The 20,458-nt window shown below is 41.4% G+C and overlaps 1 protein-coding gene across 1 annotated transcript; it reads left to right on the top strand.

Annotated features, from left to right (window-relative positions):
- Window positions 1–624: 624 nt before the first annotated feature.
- Window positions 625–19,367, top strand: pdik1l (PDLIM1 interacting kinase 1 like). The gene is made up of 3 exons (XM_030063919.1): window positions 625–707; window positions 6,163–6,458; window positions 16,611–19,367. The coding sequence occupies exons 2-3, from the start codon at window positions 6,174–6,176 to the stop codon at window positions 17,349–17,351; spliced, it is 1,026 nt and encodes a 341-aa protein (XP_029919779.1). The 5' UTR covers window positions 625–707; window positions 6,163–6,173; the 3' UTR covers window positions 17,352–19,367.
- The last annotated feature ends 1,091 nt before the right edge of the window (window positions 19,368–20,458 follow it).

The raw sequence follows: 20,458 nt of genomic DNA, 5'->3' as shown, positions 1-20,458 counted from the left end.
CGTTAAACTAAAACTCCCTATAGGATAGACAGTTATCCAAAATCAAATATCTGCCTGTTGGTGTTGTCCAAATTTTAAATGATAACTATGATTAATTTGTTTGATTGATTTGATTATTAAAAATAAATAAATAAATAAAAAAAGTCAGAAGCTCTTGAACTGAATTCATTCTAAAACATCATCATATTCAACAACATGTGTACGTGTGTTATCACACAGTGTTTAGAGTCTCATCATGGTGGTCTAAATGCTGTTCCAGAGGATTTTCCTCTCAAACCTGAAAAATAAAATTCTGAGGAAAATACTGAACACTTGTCATTTGAAAGTTTCATTGTGAAAATGGCCCTAATTTCCCGATATTGAATGGTGGCACAAAATATTCATTATTATCTCAAAATGTCATAATAATAATAATAATAATAATAATAGGTGGTGTAAATTTCTAATTATCTGCTTTCAAAACCGGTCCAACCTATATTATGTTATGTAATGTTTGACAGTGCATTGATTAGAGTAATGGGTTTAATTTTGAAAGCTGTAACCGGAAGCGGTGTGTCTTTTCTGGCTGCCTTGCCGCTGGTGTTCTAACAGCTGCACGCTCTCGCATTCAGTTTGACTGCGCGAGAGCAGAGCGTGCGCGGCGGTGGTAATGGCTGCCAGGGAGAGTGAGGAAGACAACAAATGAACCCCTGCGAGAAGATTTAAAGGTGAGAGCAAGCCGACACAGACTCCCAACTTACCACCACGAGTTTTATCTATTGACGGACGAACGTCTTTTGTCCCAGTTCTAGTTGTGGCTGGTCGACTTGGTGCGCAGGTGTGTGTCTGTCTCTCTCTCTCTCTCTCTCTGTGTGTGTATGTGTGTATATGTGTGTGTGTGTGTGTTGTGAGGAACCTGGCAGAATGTGTTGACTGCACGCATAACGTTAGACACACACAGGACAATAAACTGTCAGTGCCATATGCCTGTTCTGCACGCCCCTCCAGTGTCCTAGTACAACTTATTGATTATTAACTTGTTTTAGATTGAAATTGGAGAAGCTCGATGCCGATGCAGTTGTCGATTCTGCTGGCGAGATGTGGACTCTTTTGTTAGCTGGCGTTAACATGATTAGCTAGCTAACCAACAACATTAACGTTAGCTCACGCTGGCCAGGCCACATACTGTAGCTGGTTAGCCAATCAGCTAAGTGACTGTCTGTGCGTCTGTCTGTCTAATTACCCTGTTAGCATGCTGGCTAACATTCTCGCCGTCAGATGAAGCGTTACATCCCCCTTGTCTGTTGTCCCATCTCTAAATCTGACACAATGTGAGCCACTGTGCTGTATCTATAGAAAGGAGTTTGCTGAGAAGTCGGTTGGATCCACATTGGCTGGCGTGAGAGCGAGTTAGTGCACACTGTCGCTGCCTCCTCTCTAAAGCCGGAGGAAGACTATGGCTGGTATTGTCAGTACCAAAGTGTTGGAGTCTGGACTCATTTGGGTTCTAACTTGTCGCAGCCCCCAAGCTCAGTTCGTAAATATCTTGTCAAAGATGATGTGCTTATCGGCAAAAACACACACCTGGGACAGGATACCTTAAGGGCTTCTCTGCACCATGAGGATCTACACTTTAATTCGGCATACTTCTAGTAGAGCCTTGGGTCTTTTTCTATCAGTTATGCACCCAGGCCAATCAGCAAAGAAATTTTGCCTTTAACAAGTTCTGTAACTGAGGCTGGCCTGACAGTCTATAATCCCACTACATTATAACATAATTAGTGCTTGGCCACTGGCATGTGAGTTGCCACAGGGTGACAGATGGCCTGATGTAAGGCCACTCAGTGTCTTATTATATGTCTGACTGGGCTTTTGAAAAGGACATCAGGTTAAGTTGTAGGGCACGGACGATGAACTTATCTCCTCATCCGATACTATCATGATACTTGGTGAAGATTAAATATGTACTGTGATTCTTAAATGTAGCATTTCTACAAGTATTGTGATTCAATGTTACGATTTATTTAGGATTTGTTTTTTGAATTATCCTCGTGTTTGTGGATGTAATGTTTCATGAGACTGTGATTATCCTAGAGGTCACAATAGGTCATTGTATACAGTGACAAGTTTCATGGTGGTCTCACCACAGTAAAATGGCTATTATGGGGGCTAACATCATCACACATGAATCAAATGTGGCTCATTGAATCCACAAGAGTCTCAGCTTTGCAGTCAAAGCCAACTGATGCATCTCCAAGACTGTTTAGGCCCCAGTCTGCACAAATACACCATTTTACAACAGGCCAAAAGAACACATTTGGACTGTATGGTTTGTAGCCCAAACTGCATGGGATTAGCATAAGGTGGGCATGTCTGCAAAGGCAAGAGCCGTGGCTGCCCAGAGAGCCTATTTTCATTCAGAGATCTGGAGGTCATAGGTCAAGAGACCCCTTTTAAAAATCGTCAAAGTTTAGCCTAACTTTGGAGCGATATTCAGTCCTCTTGCTGACAACCTAGCATGACATGTATGGTGCCAACAGATTTGTTAGGTTGTTAAAGCAATTCAGTAATAAACAAAATGGATTAAAAATTGTCACAAAAAGAATTGCAATACTTAAGTGAATCAATTTTTCCCCTTCCCTGTTAAGTTGTTAAGGAGTGACATGCCAACAGCTTCATTTTTACATGTATAATTGTTATCCAAACTGTTATGGGGGGCTGTGGCTCAGGAGGTCATGCGGTCATCTGGTATTCTGGGGGTTCCTGGCTCGTCCAGAGAGTGTGTCCTTGAGTAAGACGCTGAACCCCTAACCGCTCCTGATGGGCAGCTTTGCACCTTGCATGGTAGCCTCTGGCATCAGTGTGTGAGTGTGTGTCTGAATGGTTGAATGAGAGGCAAAGGCAAAGTGCTTTGAGAGGTCAGTAGACTAGAAAAGCTCTATAGAAATACAGTCCATTTACTATTTATATCAGGCTTTTAGTAATGCCCTGTGTTGATTTTGAAGCTCACTTCTCTGGATATTTGGTTTGTCACCCAAGCTATTCAATACCGCTCTGGTACTGTGTTGAAAGACTTGTTCAATATTAACTTCTCATTAAGTTCTGTAACCACATGGCGTATACATAGTGATGGCACCTGGATTTAAATATTTAACAGAAAAAGGAGGATGTGAGTAGAGTGAGCTGCAGCTTGTCTCTGGACAGTGAACTTCTGTAGTCAAACAGCTGCAGTCCACCATGTCTTAAACCTTGACAAAACTAAAAGTAGGAAGTCAAACAGAGGCAAATAATCTGTTTGACTTCCAGAGTCGACAAAAATGGACACCCAGCTGCTGTTCACGAGTAATGAAGCATCTGAGTGGTTTTTGCACCTCATCGGTTCTGGTTGAATTTCTTATTTGCCTAGCTTAACTTGCAAAACTGGTACTGTGACAGCACTGCATATGAATTTTTTTTTAAAAAAAAGTTTGTAAAGCAAATACAGTTATCTGAATGGTAGCAGTCATGTTTATTACTTACAGCTGACCCTACAGTATGTAGGGTCAACTGTCAGTAAGAGTAAGCCTTGAGAAATTTTACAAACACTGCTCAGATGGTTCAAGATTTCTTCTACTTTAAACCACGTCTACTGCTGAGGAAGTGGCCTCACCACCTTACACTTAATTTCTTTTGGCTCATCCTAAGCAAACATTCCTGGGACAATCACAATATAATTACTTGACATGCCATTAATATTCAAGTAAAAAGACAAAATGTTTTCCAGAACAGGTTCTGCAACAATTAGCCTAGCAGATACTAGGCTTGTGCCTGTGAGCAGTCAGACAGTATATCAGCAGTTTAAGGGATGATCCATGATTGTTTCTTCCTACACCAGTGTTAAGGTAATAATAAAAATACTATCAGATGTAAGTTATTTTAAAAATAATCTTTTGAAACTGCACTCTACTTTGCATTTAGAGATATTTCTGGTAGAATGGCCTGTCTGCCAGTTGAGCCCCATTAATCATGAGAAGTGACAAGTGAATTTTAACTACAAACCAGTTTGCCCTCTCTTCCATGGATTTGACAACCCGCATCTCTGTTCTCCATATGCCAGTTGACCAAAACTTTGCACTCTATCTCAGTAGCTAATGTTATAGATATTATTTGGATTGTGATATTGAGGATAAGATGTAGGCTAATGTTAAACGGAAATGCACGGGCACACAGACAGTGCCTTTGCATCTGTGTTGCCGTGTGTGTTTATTGACACATGGTGAGGTGTGTTTTGGCTAACAGCACCTGTGCTGGTAGCAGTGCTTGGTTGAGACAGTTTTGCAGCCGTAGAAGGATGGTGAATCCAAATGTGTGCTAATAAATTAGTGGTCTTCACACACATCTTTTACCCAGCTTGCAAATAGGCTGCGTAATATCCTTAGGCTCAACTTTGCCATCGGGGTAAAACCCGTAATATTCCCAAAGATGTTCCGTTTTTCTTCAAAACTAAGCCTAAGTTGTCCATTCATTTCACTGACATGCTGTGACCACCCCCTGGCGACTGGATTGCCTATTTGTGAGCTCAAGTAGCCACGATTGGATGAAAAAGCTTGTCTTGTGTGAACGGTACAGACCATAGTACCTGTTTATGTGCTGTGACAGGTGAAAGGAGCAACAGCTACATGATAAGGATTAGTGGGATCAAGGAGGATGTCCTGATCCCACAGCAGTTTGATAATAGGCCAGAGGATTTTAAGAAGATATTTAAGAGCAAGTTTGGCAGCCTAGATAAACATTTTGCTGTCAGCTATAGTTACTGAGGAGGGGTGGTGGTGGGTGAGGGGTGCTTTCCACCTGTCCACAAGAGGGAGCAGTTAAAGCAGAGCTGTTTTGTTATGTAGGATAATCCTCACTGAATGAGGGTTGGGAATGATACCGATATTATATCAGTATCATGATATAAAACTAGATATTGTCTGGGATTTTGGATATTGTGTTATGACATGAGTTTGTTCTTTTCCTGGTTTTAAAAGCTGCATTTTAGTTAAAGGGATACAGTTTTCTGAACTTCTGTTTTAACTGTTCTATTGTTGGCCTCTAGCTGCTTAGTCATCATGTCCACATTGCTAATAGATAGATAGATAGATTTACTAATGGTTGTTGATCAAAACTCTCATGGATAAATACTTTATGAAAGCATCATTACTCATCCCTACAATACTGATATCAAGGTATTTGGTCAGTGACAGTTGATTTTGCTTTTATCGCCCAGCCCTATGAAATACTTTGAATCATGTCACTGGAAAAGATATGCAGCACCTTGCTAACATTTGAGTTTGACGTACAAAGACCAATGCGGTATGAGTCCTATGATGCATCATAAGAATCAAACATTTGAGCTCTACCATAGCCAGTGAATGCGTCTCTTCCTCAATTTTAATGATCCATCAAGCTGCAAGACATATACATTCAAGATGTGTGTAACTGGAAGCCCTTTTCATTTTGGCATGGCTAACAAGCAGCACAGCCAGTGTGATGTTCTTCTTTTTTAATAAGCCAAAGACTAAAACAGGGTACGAGCAGCATGTAGCATCACATGATAGATAGACGGTCTTGTGAATATTATCATAGAACAGAAATATATGGACAGAGCTGTAAACGCAGCCGACTGCTGTTGACTGTTTTCTGTTTCCTCTGCATGCTTCAAAAGTGAGCCTGTACTGAGGCCAAGGTAGTAATTTAACACTGTCAAACTGCTCCAGAAATTGGGTTTAACCTTAGCCGTTGCTCGCCAAGCAGCAATGGATATATGTTGCCAACTTGTTGTAGAATGTAAAGGTGATTTTCCTAGGGTGGGTCCACAGTAGCATTTTGGAGTACTTTATTTGAGTGCTAGAGGGTTAACTCCTTTAGTTCACTAAGGCAAGGAAGCCCAATTTGAACTTGGGTGGTACCAAATAACTGCACTTAGATGAGAAGTTTACCTGAAAAAAGGGGGAAATGAAATTAATGAAATGGATAGAAAGCAGCTGTTTTTTCAGTAGTATTTCCCTCCCCATTATAAGCCTTTAATACTGTGGTAATGCAGAACCTGCAGCTCTACCAAAGTGCAAAAAGGAACTTACCCCCTAGAGATAATAAAGTACAGTGAATGAAAATCTGTAACTTGAAAAACACTCCTTAAAGCCACATTTTGTTTTTCCACAGTGAGGAATAGGATGGTAAGCAGCCAGCCAAAGTACGAGCTGATCCAGGAGGTGGGGCGTGGCAGCTACGGTGTGGTCTATGAGGCGGTGGTGAAGAGAACGGGTGCCCGGGTGGCGGTGAAGAAGATCCGCTGCCACTCTCCGGAGAACGTTGAACTCGCCCTGCGGGAGTTCTGGGCCCTCAGCAGCATCCAGAGCCAGCATCCGAACGTCATCCACCTGGAGGAGTGTGTCCTACAGCGGGACCAGCTCGCCCAGAGGATGAGCCACGGCTCCAACTCCCCTCTATACCTGGAGGTAAGGACTGGGAACACGCTGGAGGAGAGTTGGCAGCAGTAGTTTGTAGCCTTAACACTCATCCTGAATTCATGCTGCATTCAGTCCTGATGGCAAAGATGTTAGATATCTGTACTACTTGAAAATACTGCTTGTCAGCTTCCAGGTAGGAAGTGCTCCTTGGGCTTTTGTGATACCTGTAGTCAAGTGTGAGCAGTTTTGGATATGACTAACAAAATTAATGATTTATATCACAGACGTAATTTTGCTGTAAAATGCCATGCGAAGCATGAACTCTGATGTGTCAGTACTGAGGTTGTCAGAACAAATTTCAGTACTTTGATTTCAAAAGTCAAGTGTCAAAAGGTCATTGTAAATTTGACTCTCCACCTGCCCACTGAATGACTCAGAAGATGAATTTTTTTGTACAGCCAATGCTGCCTTCAGGGTGGTTCTTTTTTTTTTTTTTTGTAACGTAGTGACCTCAAATGCAACCATTAGCTAATTTCCTCCCATAATAGGCACTCATTCTGCGGGCTGAAAATGAGTTGACATATGACATATAAATGCACTCAAGATGTTGAAATAGCTATATCTGTGGCACGCATGTGAACATAACAACATATACAAAGCACCAATTGGTAACCAAAATGTACGCCATCATCTCACATAATTTTATATGCCACAGATTAGCATCACTACCATTTGTTGGGCAGTCCAAAATCCCTATGGAAAATATGAATGGGCTTTTGAAAAAAATACAAAAAACAATGGATGTTTTAAACATATATCCATGAAATATTCTACTTTTGTACTAGGCCTTAGAAGACATCAACCAATGTCACCTCTGTCAATGCTGAACATGTAGGCTAATTACTTTTAATATCGAGCAATCCTAACAAAATTCTTATCACTAGGGAAAGCTGACAGTAATAAGTAAATTGTGCACTTCTGTTATACATGTTTTTTTGATTTCCAGAGCTCGATCTGCTTAGTGTACATTTATGTGTACACTAATTTTCCACTGTTATTCTGAATGTGACAATATTCCGAATTTGATACAGATCATGTAAACCGTATATTCTGTTTGGATATTCCTAATAAGGCCTTTAACTAAATGTAGCATTTTCCTATATTGACATTTGGGATATGCTGATATTATTAAGGTTATTCAGTTTGTGACATACGGCTGCCTGTTTGCAGTCAGCTCTGTGTTGTAAACAAACCACTACCCCATAGTTGGAGATGCATTCACAAAAGGAAAGCCCACCTTTATGGTTTGAGGGAGAGACACACCTACTTTTAAATATCATGAAAGACCTGGGGCCTCATTTATCAACCTGTGCGTAGAAAAGGTTCTAAATTCTTTCGTAGGAATGAAACTTAGAATGTGTGTAAGTACAAAAAAATCCGTATTTATCAAACGTGCGGACACCGGTCGTACGCGCGCCAGTAAGCAATCTGTGATGATAAATCCCACCTGTTCTAAACTGCCATGCTCGTGCATGGTTAGGCTCATTTGCATTCAGAAACGCCTCCAATTGACCATATATGGTAGCAGCAATCCCTTTAAGAGCGCATGAATGGATTTTTTTCCTCGGCCATTTAGCAGGCCTATTGCGCGCTCAATGATGGTTCTTCAACGCACATGAGCCCGGTTGTAGCGCTGCTCCTGCGGGGTCCTCGGGTTGGCTCCGGGGGTCATTAACCACGGCTTCAGTGGTTATCCCCGATTACCTATAGAGCTGTTATAATAAACCATACGAAGCCCAGAAAATAATTTCGAAACGTTGTAACACTCACTAATAAGCCATCCATCCTCAACAGCTCCTGCTTGGATGCGCACACCCACAGAGCTGTTCTGCAGAATGAATGAGTCGTGCGTTCCTCCAAGCTACCGGGCAACAACGTTTAACAGAGACATATTTGCATTGTGCATTGATTGAATGAAATTGGATTGTGTGGTGGTGTTTTTATTGTGATGTGGGTGCAATCTATGGTTCCAATTATGTTTGGGAATCCGGTGACGGCGTGAAATCCTCGTTGAATTTCCGCTTGTTGGTGATGTCTGTATGGGAACTGAATATAAGTTGGGGCCAGAGAAATTATTGCATCCAACACTGCCGGCATGATTCTGCTTAGTGTCGGCTGCGAAATGCCGCATATGTCTCCAAACTCTAACTGAAATGTTCCGGTGGCCAAAAATCCCAGGGTGGACAGGAGCTGGATGCGCACTGGGATGGCTTTGGTGCGTTATGTCTCTCACTTAAAAACTGGTTGTAAATCACGGCATAAATCCATCAGTACGTTTTTGGGGAAGCGGTACCTGCTGAGATGCCACCCTGTGCTCTCACTGTCAGCTCTTTGAAAACGGTTTTCCAAATCCTCCAATAGTGCAAGATAAGCCATGGCACTTGCATTTCAAGTTTTCTTTTCAGGTTGTCCTGTCACAGCTGTCTTTTATAACTTGTACATCAATTATTGAAATTGTCTGCTAAATTACTAATTGAGATTTTTTATTAATTAGAGGAAACAGGGAACGTGTGAAGTTGCTGAACACTGTGACTCTCTTCGTGCGTTCTATTTGTGGTTTCACTGTTCTACCACTAGGTTTTGTGTGTACGCATGGTAAGAGTTGTACTTAAATTTACACATGTTCCTACGCAAAAGTACAAGTTGATAAATCCCATACTTTGCGTGGGAATGTTCTAACGCACCCATTACGCACACATCTGTGCGTACGCACGGTTGATAAATGAGGCCCCAGGATATCAGCAGGTTTTTGGATGTGCACAAATATTACAACGCTGACGTTTTCAATTAGGTGATTGAAAGAATGAAAGCGGGATGAAAGAGGGAGGTTGTAAACGGGAATGTTAGTGGTATATTCATTTTCATTAGCCATGCAAACAGCTCAGTCGGAATATTGTGTTTTTCAGAAAAAGGGCAACCAAACCTGAATATTTAGTATGTAAATGTAGTCACTGTTGTATAATCAAATTAAGATTTTCATAGTGTTGCATTGACCTGTTACTGTAATTGTTAGATTTCATATATATTTAGGTTAACTGCCAGATAGTTATCATTTTGCTAGTACCAATAAATACAAAAAGTAACTGAAGGACAAAAATTCAAAAAGGCAGTTTGTGTATTTTATTTCATGGAAGACAATGTATTATAGATAGTAACACGGCTTTTCAAATCTCATTCATAGTTTAGATTTTAGATTACATGCTGAATGATGAAAATGCTAACTTGCAGTCTATAAAATTATGCCAGACTTCAGCTCTGTATTGGCACTTTTATTGTTTCTTTTGATATTTAACTAGACTGTTTGAGTATTGGTTTTACTCCCCTCTTCAAGGGGAAAGCCTACAAGACAGCTCAGGCATCTATTCCACTGCTATACAATATAGCCTCCAATTCTTATGTTGTGTTTTATCCATTTTAACTTTTTACCAATGTAGAGTATTAATCTTATTATAGTATTGTCCTCTAATAACGCTTCTGCCTTTCTTTATTTTCCCTTGGATCGCTCAAAGACAGTATAGGAAAGGTACAGCCGTCCTGTGGTTGACCCACTGGTGTTATAAGGATTATAAATCAGTTTGCCTCTTGGCTCGTAATAAGTCTTGGTACCGTTCCTTTCTGAGGTATGTCTTCTCTTTAACAGACAAGAAATTCTTTGGCAGGAAGCGTTTTCTGCACACCCAGATGTCTCCTCTTTGCTGTTCTGCCAATGGCTTTACAGTCTTTGGCCAACGGTGCCGAGGAGTCTGGGTAATGAATGGCGGCCAGCCATGCTCTGCACAATTCTTGCTAGTGCACTGTCAATCTGAGGAAAGTGCCTTGTCTCTTGCCACAAACAGCACAACTTAGCTTGTTGCTTGTATGGTGTCTCCTTATAATGTACAGGTCAGTTGCTATTACGAAGGACTTGGCAGTAAAACTGCTGGTTGATAATTCTGTCGCACCAGTTCCCCTGGTTGCCATCCGTTAGTTCTCATTCTCTCTCAGCAAGTTTGGTTGCCAAAGGGAAGAGTGCAAAGAGTTTTTAATTTATGGCGATATTATTTTAGATAATTTATACAGTTTTCATGCACAGTTCCTTAACAATATTTCAATCACAATCTTGAATACCACAAAAACTTATTTGATGATCTAATATAATTAAATGTACTAATTTTTCAAAATGTTAGCTTGGGGACGGTAAATCAGTGTGGATGACAGCTACATGCTAACTGTTAGCATGTGTCATGGGCTCTGATCTTGGGAATTAGTAGACGTAACGACTGTAGTGAGGATGTTGAGGACACTGCTGTCCAACAGCTCCAAAATGAGGGACAGACAAATTATAGTCTGTGGAGGTGGTATTTGTTTGCAGGAGATTTGGATATATGCCTCACCAACGGATTTATCTTCTCTCTTGCAAATTTAAAACAAATCTCCAAGTCTTTTTAAGATATTCAATAAAGGGAAGCCCACATGTTGTGGATCAACTCTCAAATCAGTCTCTGTTCATTGTGCCTTGCTTTCATGTGTCTATATCAGAACCAGAACCAGAACTGACTTTATTGGCCAAGTGTGCTCACCGGCCACGCGTGCTTTTGCATACAAGGAATTTGACTCCAGCTTATAGTTGTGTCCAGTACTTACATATGTCATAAAGAAATAAATAGGATTAATAAGTAGAATACTGTGGATATATTTGTACAAGGATTGTTCTAACTCCACGTAGCAGTATACAGCAGTTCTATATGTATTTACAGCTGTGCATTGATACTGCACATCTGATTTAGCAAGCTGGAGTGAGAGACAGTCTGTCCTGGTACTGGGCTACAAGTCTATCTTTAGCAGGTACTGGAGTGTAAACACACAAGTGTACATTATATTCTACATCTGAGGTATGTAAGTAGATAGTGTGGGGTGAGGGGCAGGGGGTCCAGTATGATGTTAAGTGTTCATGAGGGAGATGGCCAGTGGGGATAAAAAAAAACCAAACCAAAACAAACAAACAAACAAAAAACCTGGTTCTTGTGCCTGGTGGTTTTGGTGCACATTGCTCTGTAGTGTTTGCCAGAGGGCAGGAGTTCAAACAGACTGTGTCCTGCGTGTGTGCGGTCTGTGCTCATTCTGCCCACCCGTTTCTGGAGGTGTACAAGTCCCACAGGATAGGCAGGAGGTTACCAATGGTGAATATGAAACATGTCATTATGCAGGTTTATCATTAATATTCAAATGAAAAAGTCAAAAAGACCCCTTTAAAGCAGCTGTATTAACATGAAAAAGCAGGTAATGACATCAGTGGCTCTGTCAGACCTAAATGGAGCAGAGCCTTCATTAAGGTTATCAGTAACACCTGTGTTGGCCCTGCTAATTCAAGTCAAAATGGCTGCTGTTAAAATAGGCTGTTGGGCTCATTTGAGTCAGTTCATAGTCAGGTTGAAATTTTAGGTGCAATCGTGGCGTGTAAAGTATCTCAGCCAATCAGAAACCACCATAATTTACAGAAAACATAATGATTTCAAACAGGTTGAACTGGGTGGGCACATGCAAGTTGTTGCTTTTAACCATCAGTAAAATTCTTATAGTTATTCCCGTATGATGAGAATGCTGTGTTTTGTTTTGCTTCAGCCTGAACCTGTCACACCTGAGATAGTTTCCAATGGCACAAACTGAAGGATATGGGACAGTTCATCAGTGAATTTAGAAGTGATCGGGTTTACTGTAAGCAAGTGGACAGTCAGCGTTATTAAAGAAGTGATGTGCCTTTATGTGCATAGGGTTGTCAAATGGCTTACATTTTCATTGAATGGGTTTTCTTTGTAGAGGTGAGCAAGGCAAAGGCTGCTCTCAGGCCATTGGTGTGTGCAGTGCTTTCCACAAGCGCTTGCTGTTAGTTTCATAACTGATTGCTTTCCAGATGGCTACTTTTTTGATGATAATTTTGTTTGTAGTGACAGCAATTCCCCGAAATTTGATTACTGACATAAGAAATTCAGAGTTGCACATTGAAGACATCTATCTTTCCCCACAGTTAGTGACACTATGCTCCACACTACTCGAGTGTTTGTAGCTGGTTGTGACAGTCACATGACACTTGGTAGTTGTAAGATGTCTTAAATATTTCATTACATTGTGTACAAGAGTGCAGTGACACCCATGGACACACCTTTTCTTGGCAACTGCCAAGTACAAGTAATTTTCATAGTACTGTATGTTGAAACAAAATCACAGGTGAGGAGTGCTGTCTACCCAGCGTGCATGTCATCAGCAATTTTCATGTAGGTACATGCTGTGTTCCAGTTGGTGGTAAAATAATGTAGCTTATGTTTGTAACTTCAGTCATTTGAAATCAAGTGTGGGCAGAATTGCTTTTTGTGTTTAATCAAAGTGAGCCTTTTGTCCTCCAGGTAGACAGCCAATGTCGCTCTCTGTGGTATAAGCTAAGCTAGCATTTGCTTACTTGCTACTGCAGCTTTAGCTGACAGTTGCACTGCCATCTGATCACAACTAGTTCTGGTTACAGATGGGTTACCTCTTCAACCTAATGTACATGCTATGCACAGCATCAAATGATAATTATTACTTTTCCTAGCCAGGCTACTCAAATACATGTTGAGATGATAGTGCAGGAAACTTTTGATAGATTAAACAGAGGGATAAAAAAACATTATGCACACAGGCTGTGTTTAATGTTGCGCCTCCATATAGTTGGTGTCTGCACAGACGGTGCTGCTGCTTGACCAGTAACATGCACTGTGTCAAAGATTTATTATTCTTGTAGTTCATAAAGAGTTGACAGTATGGAGTCTCTGCTTTTGTAAAAGTACATCAACAAGACAAAAGCATCACACATAATTGACCTTAGCTGGGCTGGCTGCCTAAATCCAACCAATATATCGGCAAGCCTGCACTCATTCATCAAAACAAGTGCTCATGCAATCAATTTGGCCTCACAGAGATAAAGCAGGACACTATGGATGGTTTAGTGTATAATTTAACATCTTCTGTCTCTCACATTTACCCTTTAAGGATTGTTTGAGTTACAGCTCTTCCCAAGACACGTCTTTGGGATGTCTGTAGATCAGATTTTTGCTGGCTTTGGACTTCGGGTTTCTGTCTAGCAGACACAGAGACGTTGGCAGCTATCCGAGGAAGTAAGGAGTGTCCAGAAGGAGAGGAATCTGGCTCAATAGGGTAGTGCGACATATTAGGAGGCATTTGATAAACAGTTGTTGGTTGTTTGTTGCTATGGTTTTTGTTGTTGTTGTTTTTGTAGTGGACCAGTCTTACAGTGTTTGTACCAAACAGGAAGGGAGTTTGATTCGTTACACAGTGTATGATGATGAATGACCATTCTAGCTGTTTAACCCTTTAAACCTGAGCAAATCCACTTGGCCTCTCTCAAAAACATAGGGAAAAAGCTGATAAGCATATTATCAAAAAAAAAAAAAGGAAAAGTAGCGAAAAATAGCAAAGAAAATGATATTTATAATTATAAAATTAAATATTTAAATGTCGGATTAGCGATGCTGGATCAATCTCAGATTTTTGCATTAAAATGCTTGTGAAATGCATCTGATCTCACAATTACCAAGAAATTAGTAAAAAAGAAATGGCAATTAATAAATAAATAGAAATGATCCATATAATAATAATGATAATAATAATAATAATATATTTAAAGTTACATTACAAGAAAATTACCACAAAATCATAACTAAATTCTACCCAAAAATAAATAAATGTAGTGAATTTTATTAAGAGGATGACATGAAACTTCCAGAAATAAAACCCCGCCCACAGGGTCCTAGGTGTCAGAGCGTTCAAAGAAATGTTTTTGCGTCTGCCCTATTAACAATCTGTCGTCACATTGCTTCTGGCAATGGAGCAGATTTTTCGGCACCCCCTGGACGCTGCATGCACAGTAGCTTTAAGATAATGGTTGGAGCATTGTCTGTGTACGGGGAGCCACCAGCAGTAAACTAGCTGTGTTTGTTGTGTTCAGGCTCTAGGTGAATGCCACTTGTCAAAACCCTCAGAACAGGCGTATCTATAGCAGTCTTCACTCATTTACATTGCTTTTTTATTTTGGATTGTGAAAGTTTGTGGTTGTGAATTTGCATGCGTGTGCACCTGTATTGGGGTTAAAACCAATTTACTGTCTTGCAAATGCATTAATCTGATATTGACATTTCATTAAAAGCTCATATCTGGTCTAGTCAGTATGATCCACTGCTGATATGAAGGATATAATGCAGTTTGATTGATTGCACATTTGACAGAATGAATCAATACTACATTAGTTGTCTGTGGAAAGCTCTCAATGTGATCTGAATGGGCTTACATACAAATATGTAGGTTTAGTTATTATTATTCTGGGTCAGTCAAAAGCCTACTTTACATGCCTACATGCGTGCACGTGTGTGGTGTGCAATCCTAAGTGAGCTGGACGCTGCTGGTTGGATCTGTGTTGTCCGTGGCTCTGTATTCACACGGATGTGTTGTCAGGTTTGGAGGAGGCCCTCCCTCGTCAACCTGTCTGCAGACTGTCATGTCCTGGTGCCTCCCCGCTGGCTGACGGCAGGCCTAAAGGCACTCTGGCCGTGCCTGATTATAGTCTTTCAATGGCACGTGGGCTATTGTCCGACCGCTCGTTCAGCTTTCTGCTGTGTTGGCATTGGACACTTTCCCAGAACCCCCTTTTATTCCAGCCTTTTCCCCCCCATTGCCATGTAATGTTCCAGTGCATGCTTACAGAAAAACAGATGATAATAGAGGACAATTATCTGACCATAGCAACTGTGGGACAATTTGCATCTATTCGTCTGAGGTAGCCCAGGCCTTAGCTAGCGGCATGTCAAACAATTTGCAGTCCATTTGTTTACAGCAGGAGTTCAAGTTGGTGTAACTGTTGCAAATATTTTGACCCATTATATTGCATTTAAATCATTTAAAATCATGATTTATCTTGCCAACCCACAGGTATCCATTCACTTTAGATTTAGATTAATCTTTTAACAAACTTGTACCTTTTGTAGTGTGTTAACCTGACATGCAAACAAACCTCTTCATCCCATCAAATGTGGAAAATATATCACGTTTAGTCATGATTTCAGAGCATTTCCTTTCATTTGAAATCGTCGAAACCTCATAGGTTTGTGGTCAGCTGTCAAAAAGGAGGAGTTGCGGGGAGATGAAATGAACTCAGTTCCTCCAGCTGAAGGCTGCAGAGATGAGAGGCTTCTCACATGGCTTTGATTTACAAAAAAAAAAAAAAAAAAAGCACCAGTCAGAGAGACGGCCCACAAAGAATGGTAGGAGACATGCTGCATAAACAAAGCCAGAGCAGCGTTACTTCTTTGGTTAAAAGTGACATTTTTCTCTCCTCACACCTTTGAACTAAAGTGATGATGGTGTGTCTTTTCCCACTGTTGTTAATTTATCAATCACAAATTCCAGGCTAGGCTGAAGTGATAATCATGTTTTTTTCTCCCATGCAGATCTGTCTGATAGCACTAGAAGTAGCACTTAGTGTGTCTTTTTGCTTCCTGTTGAATGCGGATGTCACACAGTCTTGTTTGGTGGTTTGCTCTTGGCAGCTGGGTTATTTTTTTTTCCCTCTGTATTTGTTCAGCAGGATCAGTTCAGCTTTTATCTCACTGGTGACACTTGCAAAAGGTTGATTGTTCCCCAGCCAGTGTTGATTTTGACAGTCAGTTTTGATGTGGTATTAGTCTTACTCTTAACTGAAGTGCATTTCGGTTTTAGTCATTTGGATTTTGTTAGTTTTAATCAATGAAAACTTGTTGCTTTGTAGATTGATCTACATTCCGCATTACAGCACCTTGTATTTTGTATCTATCTTTTGTTTTTGTACTGTTTTTGTATTGTTTTTGTCCCTCTCTCTGTTCCTTCCAACCTGAAGTCAGGAGTCTCTTTCTGGCATTTTCATCTCCTTTTTTTAAAATTTCTTTATTTTTTTAATTTGACAAAAATGTCATTATATTGTAGTTTTTACCAAAAAATGTATATTTTTCTTCTTTTTGTCATGGAAAAAGTGCCATTGATGAATACTTCTAGTCATAGTCTTAGTCAGCAATGTTAACACTGTTCCCCAGTCAGTGTTCTCACATCGGCACGCTCCCTTTTTCTTTGTTTCTGCTGCAGCTGGTGGAGACTTCTTTGAAAGGCGAGATCACATTCGACCCATGCTGTGCCTACTACTTGTGGTTCGTCATGGACTTCTGCGACGGAGGTGACATGAACGCCTACCTCTTGTCCCGCAAGCCCAGCCGCAAGACCAACACCAGCTTCATGCTCCAGCTGGGCAGCGCCCTGGCCTTCCTGCACCGCAATCAGATCATCCACCGCGACCTCAAACCAGACAACATCCTCATCTCCCAGGGCTGCACGCCGGCCGGCTCCCCTGAACCCACCCTCAAAGTGGCCGACTTCGGACTGAGCAAAGTCTGCTCCACCTCTGGGCTCAACCCCGAGGAGCCGGCCAGCGTCAACAAGTGCTTCCTGTCCACAGCGTGCGGCACAGACTTCTACATGGCTCCTGAGGTGTGGGAGGGCCACTACACGGCCAAGGCAGATATCTTCGCCCTGGGGGTGATCATCTGGGCCATGGTGGAACGCATCACCTTTGTGGACGTGGAGACGCAGAAGGAGCTGCTGGGGAGCTACGTGCAGCAGGGCTCAGAGATTGTACCCTTAGGGGAGGCCCTTTTGGAGAACCCCAAGATGGAGCTGCTGATCCCTGCCAGGAAAAAGAGCATGAACGCCCACATGAAGCAGCTGATCAGGGAGATGCTGTCGGCCAACCCTCAGGAAAGGCCTGACGCCTTTGAACTGGAACTCAGACTGGTTCGTATCGCTTGCAGAGAGCTCGACTGGGACACGTGATGGATGACCAAACGGCACCGATAGACTCAGCCAATCAAGCACATGTACACATCTTATCAGCTACTGTTAACCTCAGTTGTCACATAATGGGGGATTAATTTTTTTTTTTTTTTTTTTTTTAACAAGGGAACAATAGTTAGACTTAGTCATTGTTCTGTAGCATGGCTTAGACATTGTCCACCAGCCCTCGGATGTATTCTCTGGAAAAGGCTTGTCATCACTATCAGACAGGTTGTCCGGGCGCACACCTAGTAGCTGTGTCTTTATACCGAAGGGGAGAGGTGTTGTGAGACCCACCGCTGCTGCTTGAATCTGCAGTTTAGTCTCAGGCTAATCACATCACGGCTTCCGCTTCCCCGTTGCAGGAGTCCTTCTAGCATAATGGAGGAGCCAAATGGCCCCGGAAAACCTGCCGACAGTTTGATATCACATATTTTGTAGCAGGTCGACACTGATGTCCTCGTGTGTCTTTTTCACAGTCAAAGGATGTTTGTCTACAAATAACATCTTCAACTCGGTGCTAATTGTATTTCCAATGCAATACGAGACGGTATCCTGTGATCATTACCAGTGTAGATCTATTCAACAGGGCCAATATAAACACACACACACCTCAACATGCAGAATGTTTTTGTGGCCTTGACAGGGCCTGGGGAAATTTCCTGCAACTTGATTAGGAACAGCCTGGTACCTTACCACCAGCATCAATACATTTCCATGTGGTTACCTTTTTGCGTAAACATTTTTGAGGATTTTGCATAAACATCTGCTTTATTCAGTCTGGTGATGCCTTGGCATAATACAGACATGCCCTAAATACTCAGGTAAAAAAAATAAAAAGAAACAGCTTCATGGAATTTGTAGACAAACATCTACTTCACGAGTGAAATTTGATTAGCGGTCCTGGCTCTGTGCAGTCTGTTGGGGGAAGAAATGCCAAACTTTGGTGCTTGCAGATCAGCTTTTCTCCCCAATTTGAGGACTGCTCAGTCACGTTTTGTGGGTGGGGGACAGTTACCAACAAGTGTCCAGCTAGCAGGTGCTTGCAGTTTCCCTCTTTCTGCCCATTACAGGCTCCAAGCCAAATTCATTGGAATTGGGTCAGCCATTAACAAGTTTAAGAGAATGTATTTAACGATCCAGTCAAGTCACCTTTATTTATTTTGCGCCTTAAACATGAAAACATTAAATTACAAAACAGCGCTTCACAAGGTTAAAAGAAGGAGCAAACGGAACAAGCTTAACAGACAAAAAAAGACCAAGCACATTACACAAACGCAAACTCAAAAGAATTTGAGGAATGAGTGTTTGGGGATATAATTAGTCCTCAATTCTTAAAAAAAGCCAAGGCAACAAGCTGCTTACTCTTAACACAGAGAAATCCCTGTGTTGCCTAAACATAGATATAATTAGCTGGAGAGTGTGCTGCTTGTGTTATAAGAGCTTTGACTTGAATTTTCACCGTTGACGGTCCATTTCGACAGAGACCTGCATGAGTGAAAGGGGTGAGGATTTCAGTGAAATCAACTGAAAGCACTTTTTTTGTTGTTTATATTTCTTCCTCATAACTAACTACCCATCATATTGAGAAGCTTTGCGAGGCTGTACCCAGTGTGATAACTGCAAATGCTGTTTGTTTACCGGGCAAAACACACACTGTCAACCAACAGTCTACTTATGCATGCAATGCCTCTCACCTTCAGGGAAGAAGCTAGAGAAGACACCAGCACACCCAATCCTCCGTGAGCCAGAGGACCTCTATTTTTTTTTTTTTTTTTTTTTTTTGACATATAATACTGTTGTGTTTAACTTGATCTCCTCTCACTGTGTCAGCGCTCCCCATTTCCTTTGGCTCTGGATCTTACCAGTAATCCCTTTCTCCATGCTTCCGACAGGCTAATTCTAAGCCTATTAAGTTGTTGCAGTAGTTGGCAGAGAATCACGCTCGGGACCCCTTTTGCCTTCCAGGTCATAATTTGTGCACTTTTACAGATTTTTGTATGAATCTGTAAAAAATATATATATATATTTATCTGAAATTCTTGACTATTTGTCACTCTTAAAAACATGGGAAGAAAATGTATTTTCCCTCGACCTGTTGCCAACATGCAAGAAGGCTCACCAATTTTGAAAAATGTGATATTATTTCACTCCCCTCCAGCTGTTCTGTAGGACAGTAGTGGTGCTACCTTCCTCTCATTGTTACTGAGTGCTGGATACTGGCTGGATGCTCTAAATGCTAACTGTTAGCCTCCTGCCATTGAGCTGGACTTCCCCCCAGCTAACTTTCTGAAAAATAACTGCCTTAATCCACTCAGATTGTTAAAGTTTCACTTTGATCACGTGTAGCAGAATTTTCACAGCCTGAAATAGTGTAAAAATGTTGCTCTTCACAGTACTAGAAAAACACAGTTTTAAACAGGAGGGGTGGGTGGGACGAATTAACTTAAGAATTGTGATTTTTTTTTTTTTTTAATATTAATGGGATACTGGGGTCTAAACTGTTTCATAAACTGTTTCAGGGGCCTAAACAGTCTTGGAGTTGCATCAATTGGCTTTGGAAAGCCAATTCAAAAAGTCGTGTAAACACGCACCGAACCCGATTAAGGTCATATTCCGGTTGGAGAATATTCCGAATCAGACCCCTGGCATGTGCCTGTTCTAACCAGAATATTGTGCCATGTAAACACCTTAATTGGAAAATGCCCCGAACTGGAATTTTAAGTTATGTCTGCGCATGCTCGATTCACAAGGAATCCTGGGGCGTCTTAGTTGCTATGGTTACTGCAAGTGGGGAGAGCGACATGGCGAACAGCAGCAAGAGCCAGGACACTGCAGTCTGCCTTCAGCTAATGAAAGACTTAAATATCATGGAGGATATCGATGGGAGAAAACACAGAAAGAGCGACAGCTACTTCTTCTGTATTTCCGGCAGACCAGACGCCTATAGGCGTGTTGCTGCCCCCCGCAGGTTGAGTGTTGCATTAAATAGATTGAGCGTGGAATATGCCAAGTAACATATAAACGGAATATTCCATTTGCTGCAGCACATATAAACACCTTGTTTGGAAAATTACCTTAACCAGAATATTGACCTGAATCGGAAT

Source organism: Myripristis murdjan, chromosome 11 (assembly GCF_902150065.1).
Source record: "Myripristis murdjan chromosome 11, fMyrMur1.1, whole genome shotgun sequence".
Taxonomy (NCBI): Eukaryota; Metazoa; Chordata; class Actinopteri; order Holocentriformes; family Holocentridae; genus Myripristis; species Myripristis murdjan.
The sequence above is the reverse complement of the archived record's forward strand: the minus strand, read 5'-3'. Positions and strand labels throughout refer to the sequence as shown.

Bases quoted from the DNA above. Each gene is read 5' to 3' on its own strand.
- pdik1l (XM_030063919.1), top strand. From the start codon at position 6,174: ATGGTAAGCAGCCAGCCAAAGTACGAGCTGATCCAGGAGGTGGGGCGT. The intron at 6,459-16,610 runs GTAAGGACTGGG...TTTCTGCTGCAG, and splicing joins ACTCCCCTCTATACCTGGAG to CTGGTGGAGACTTCTTTGAA.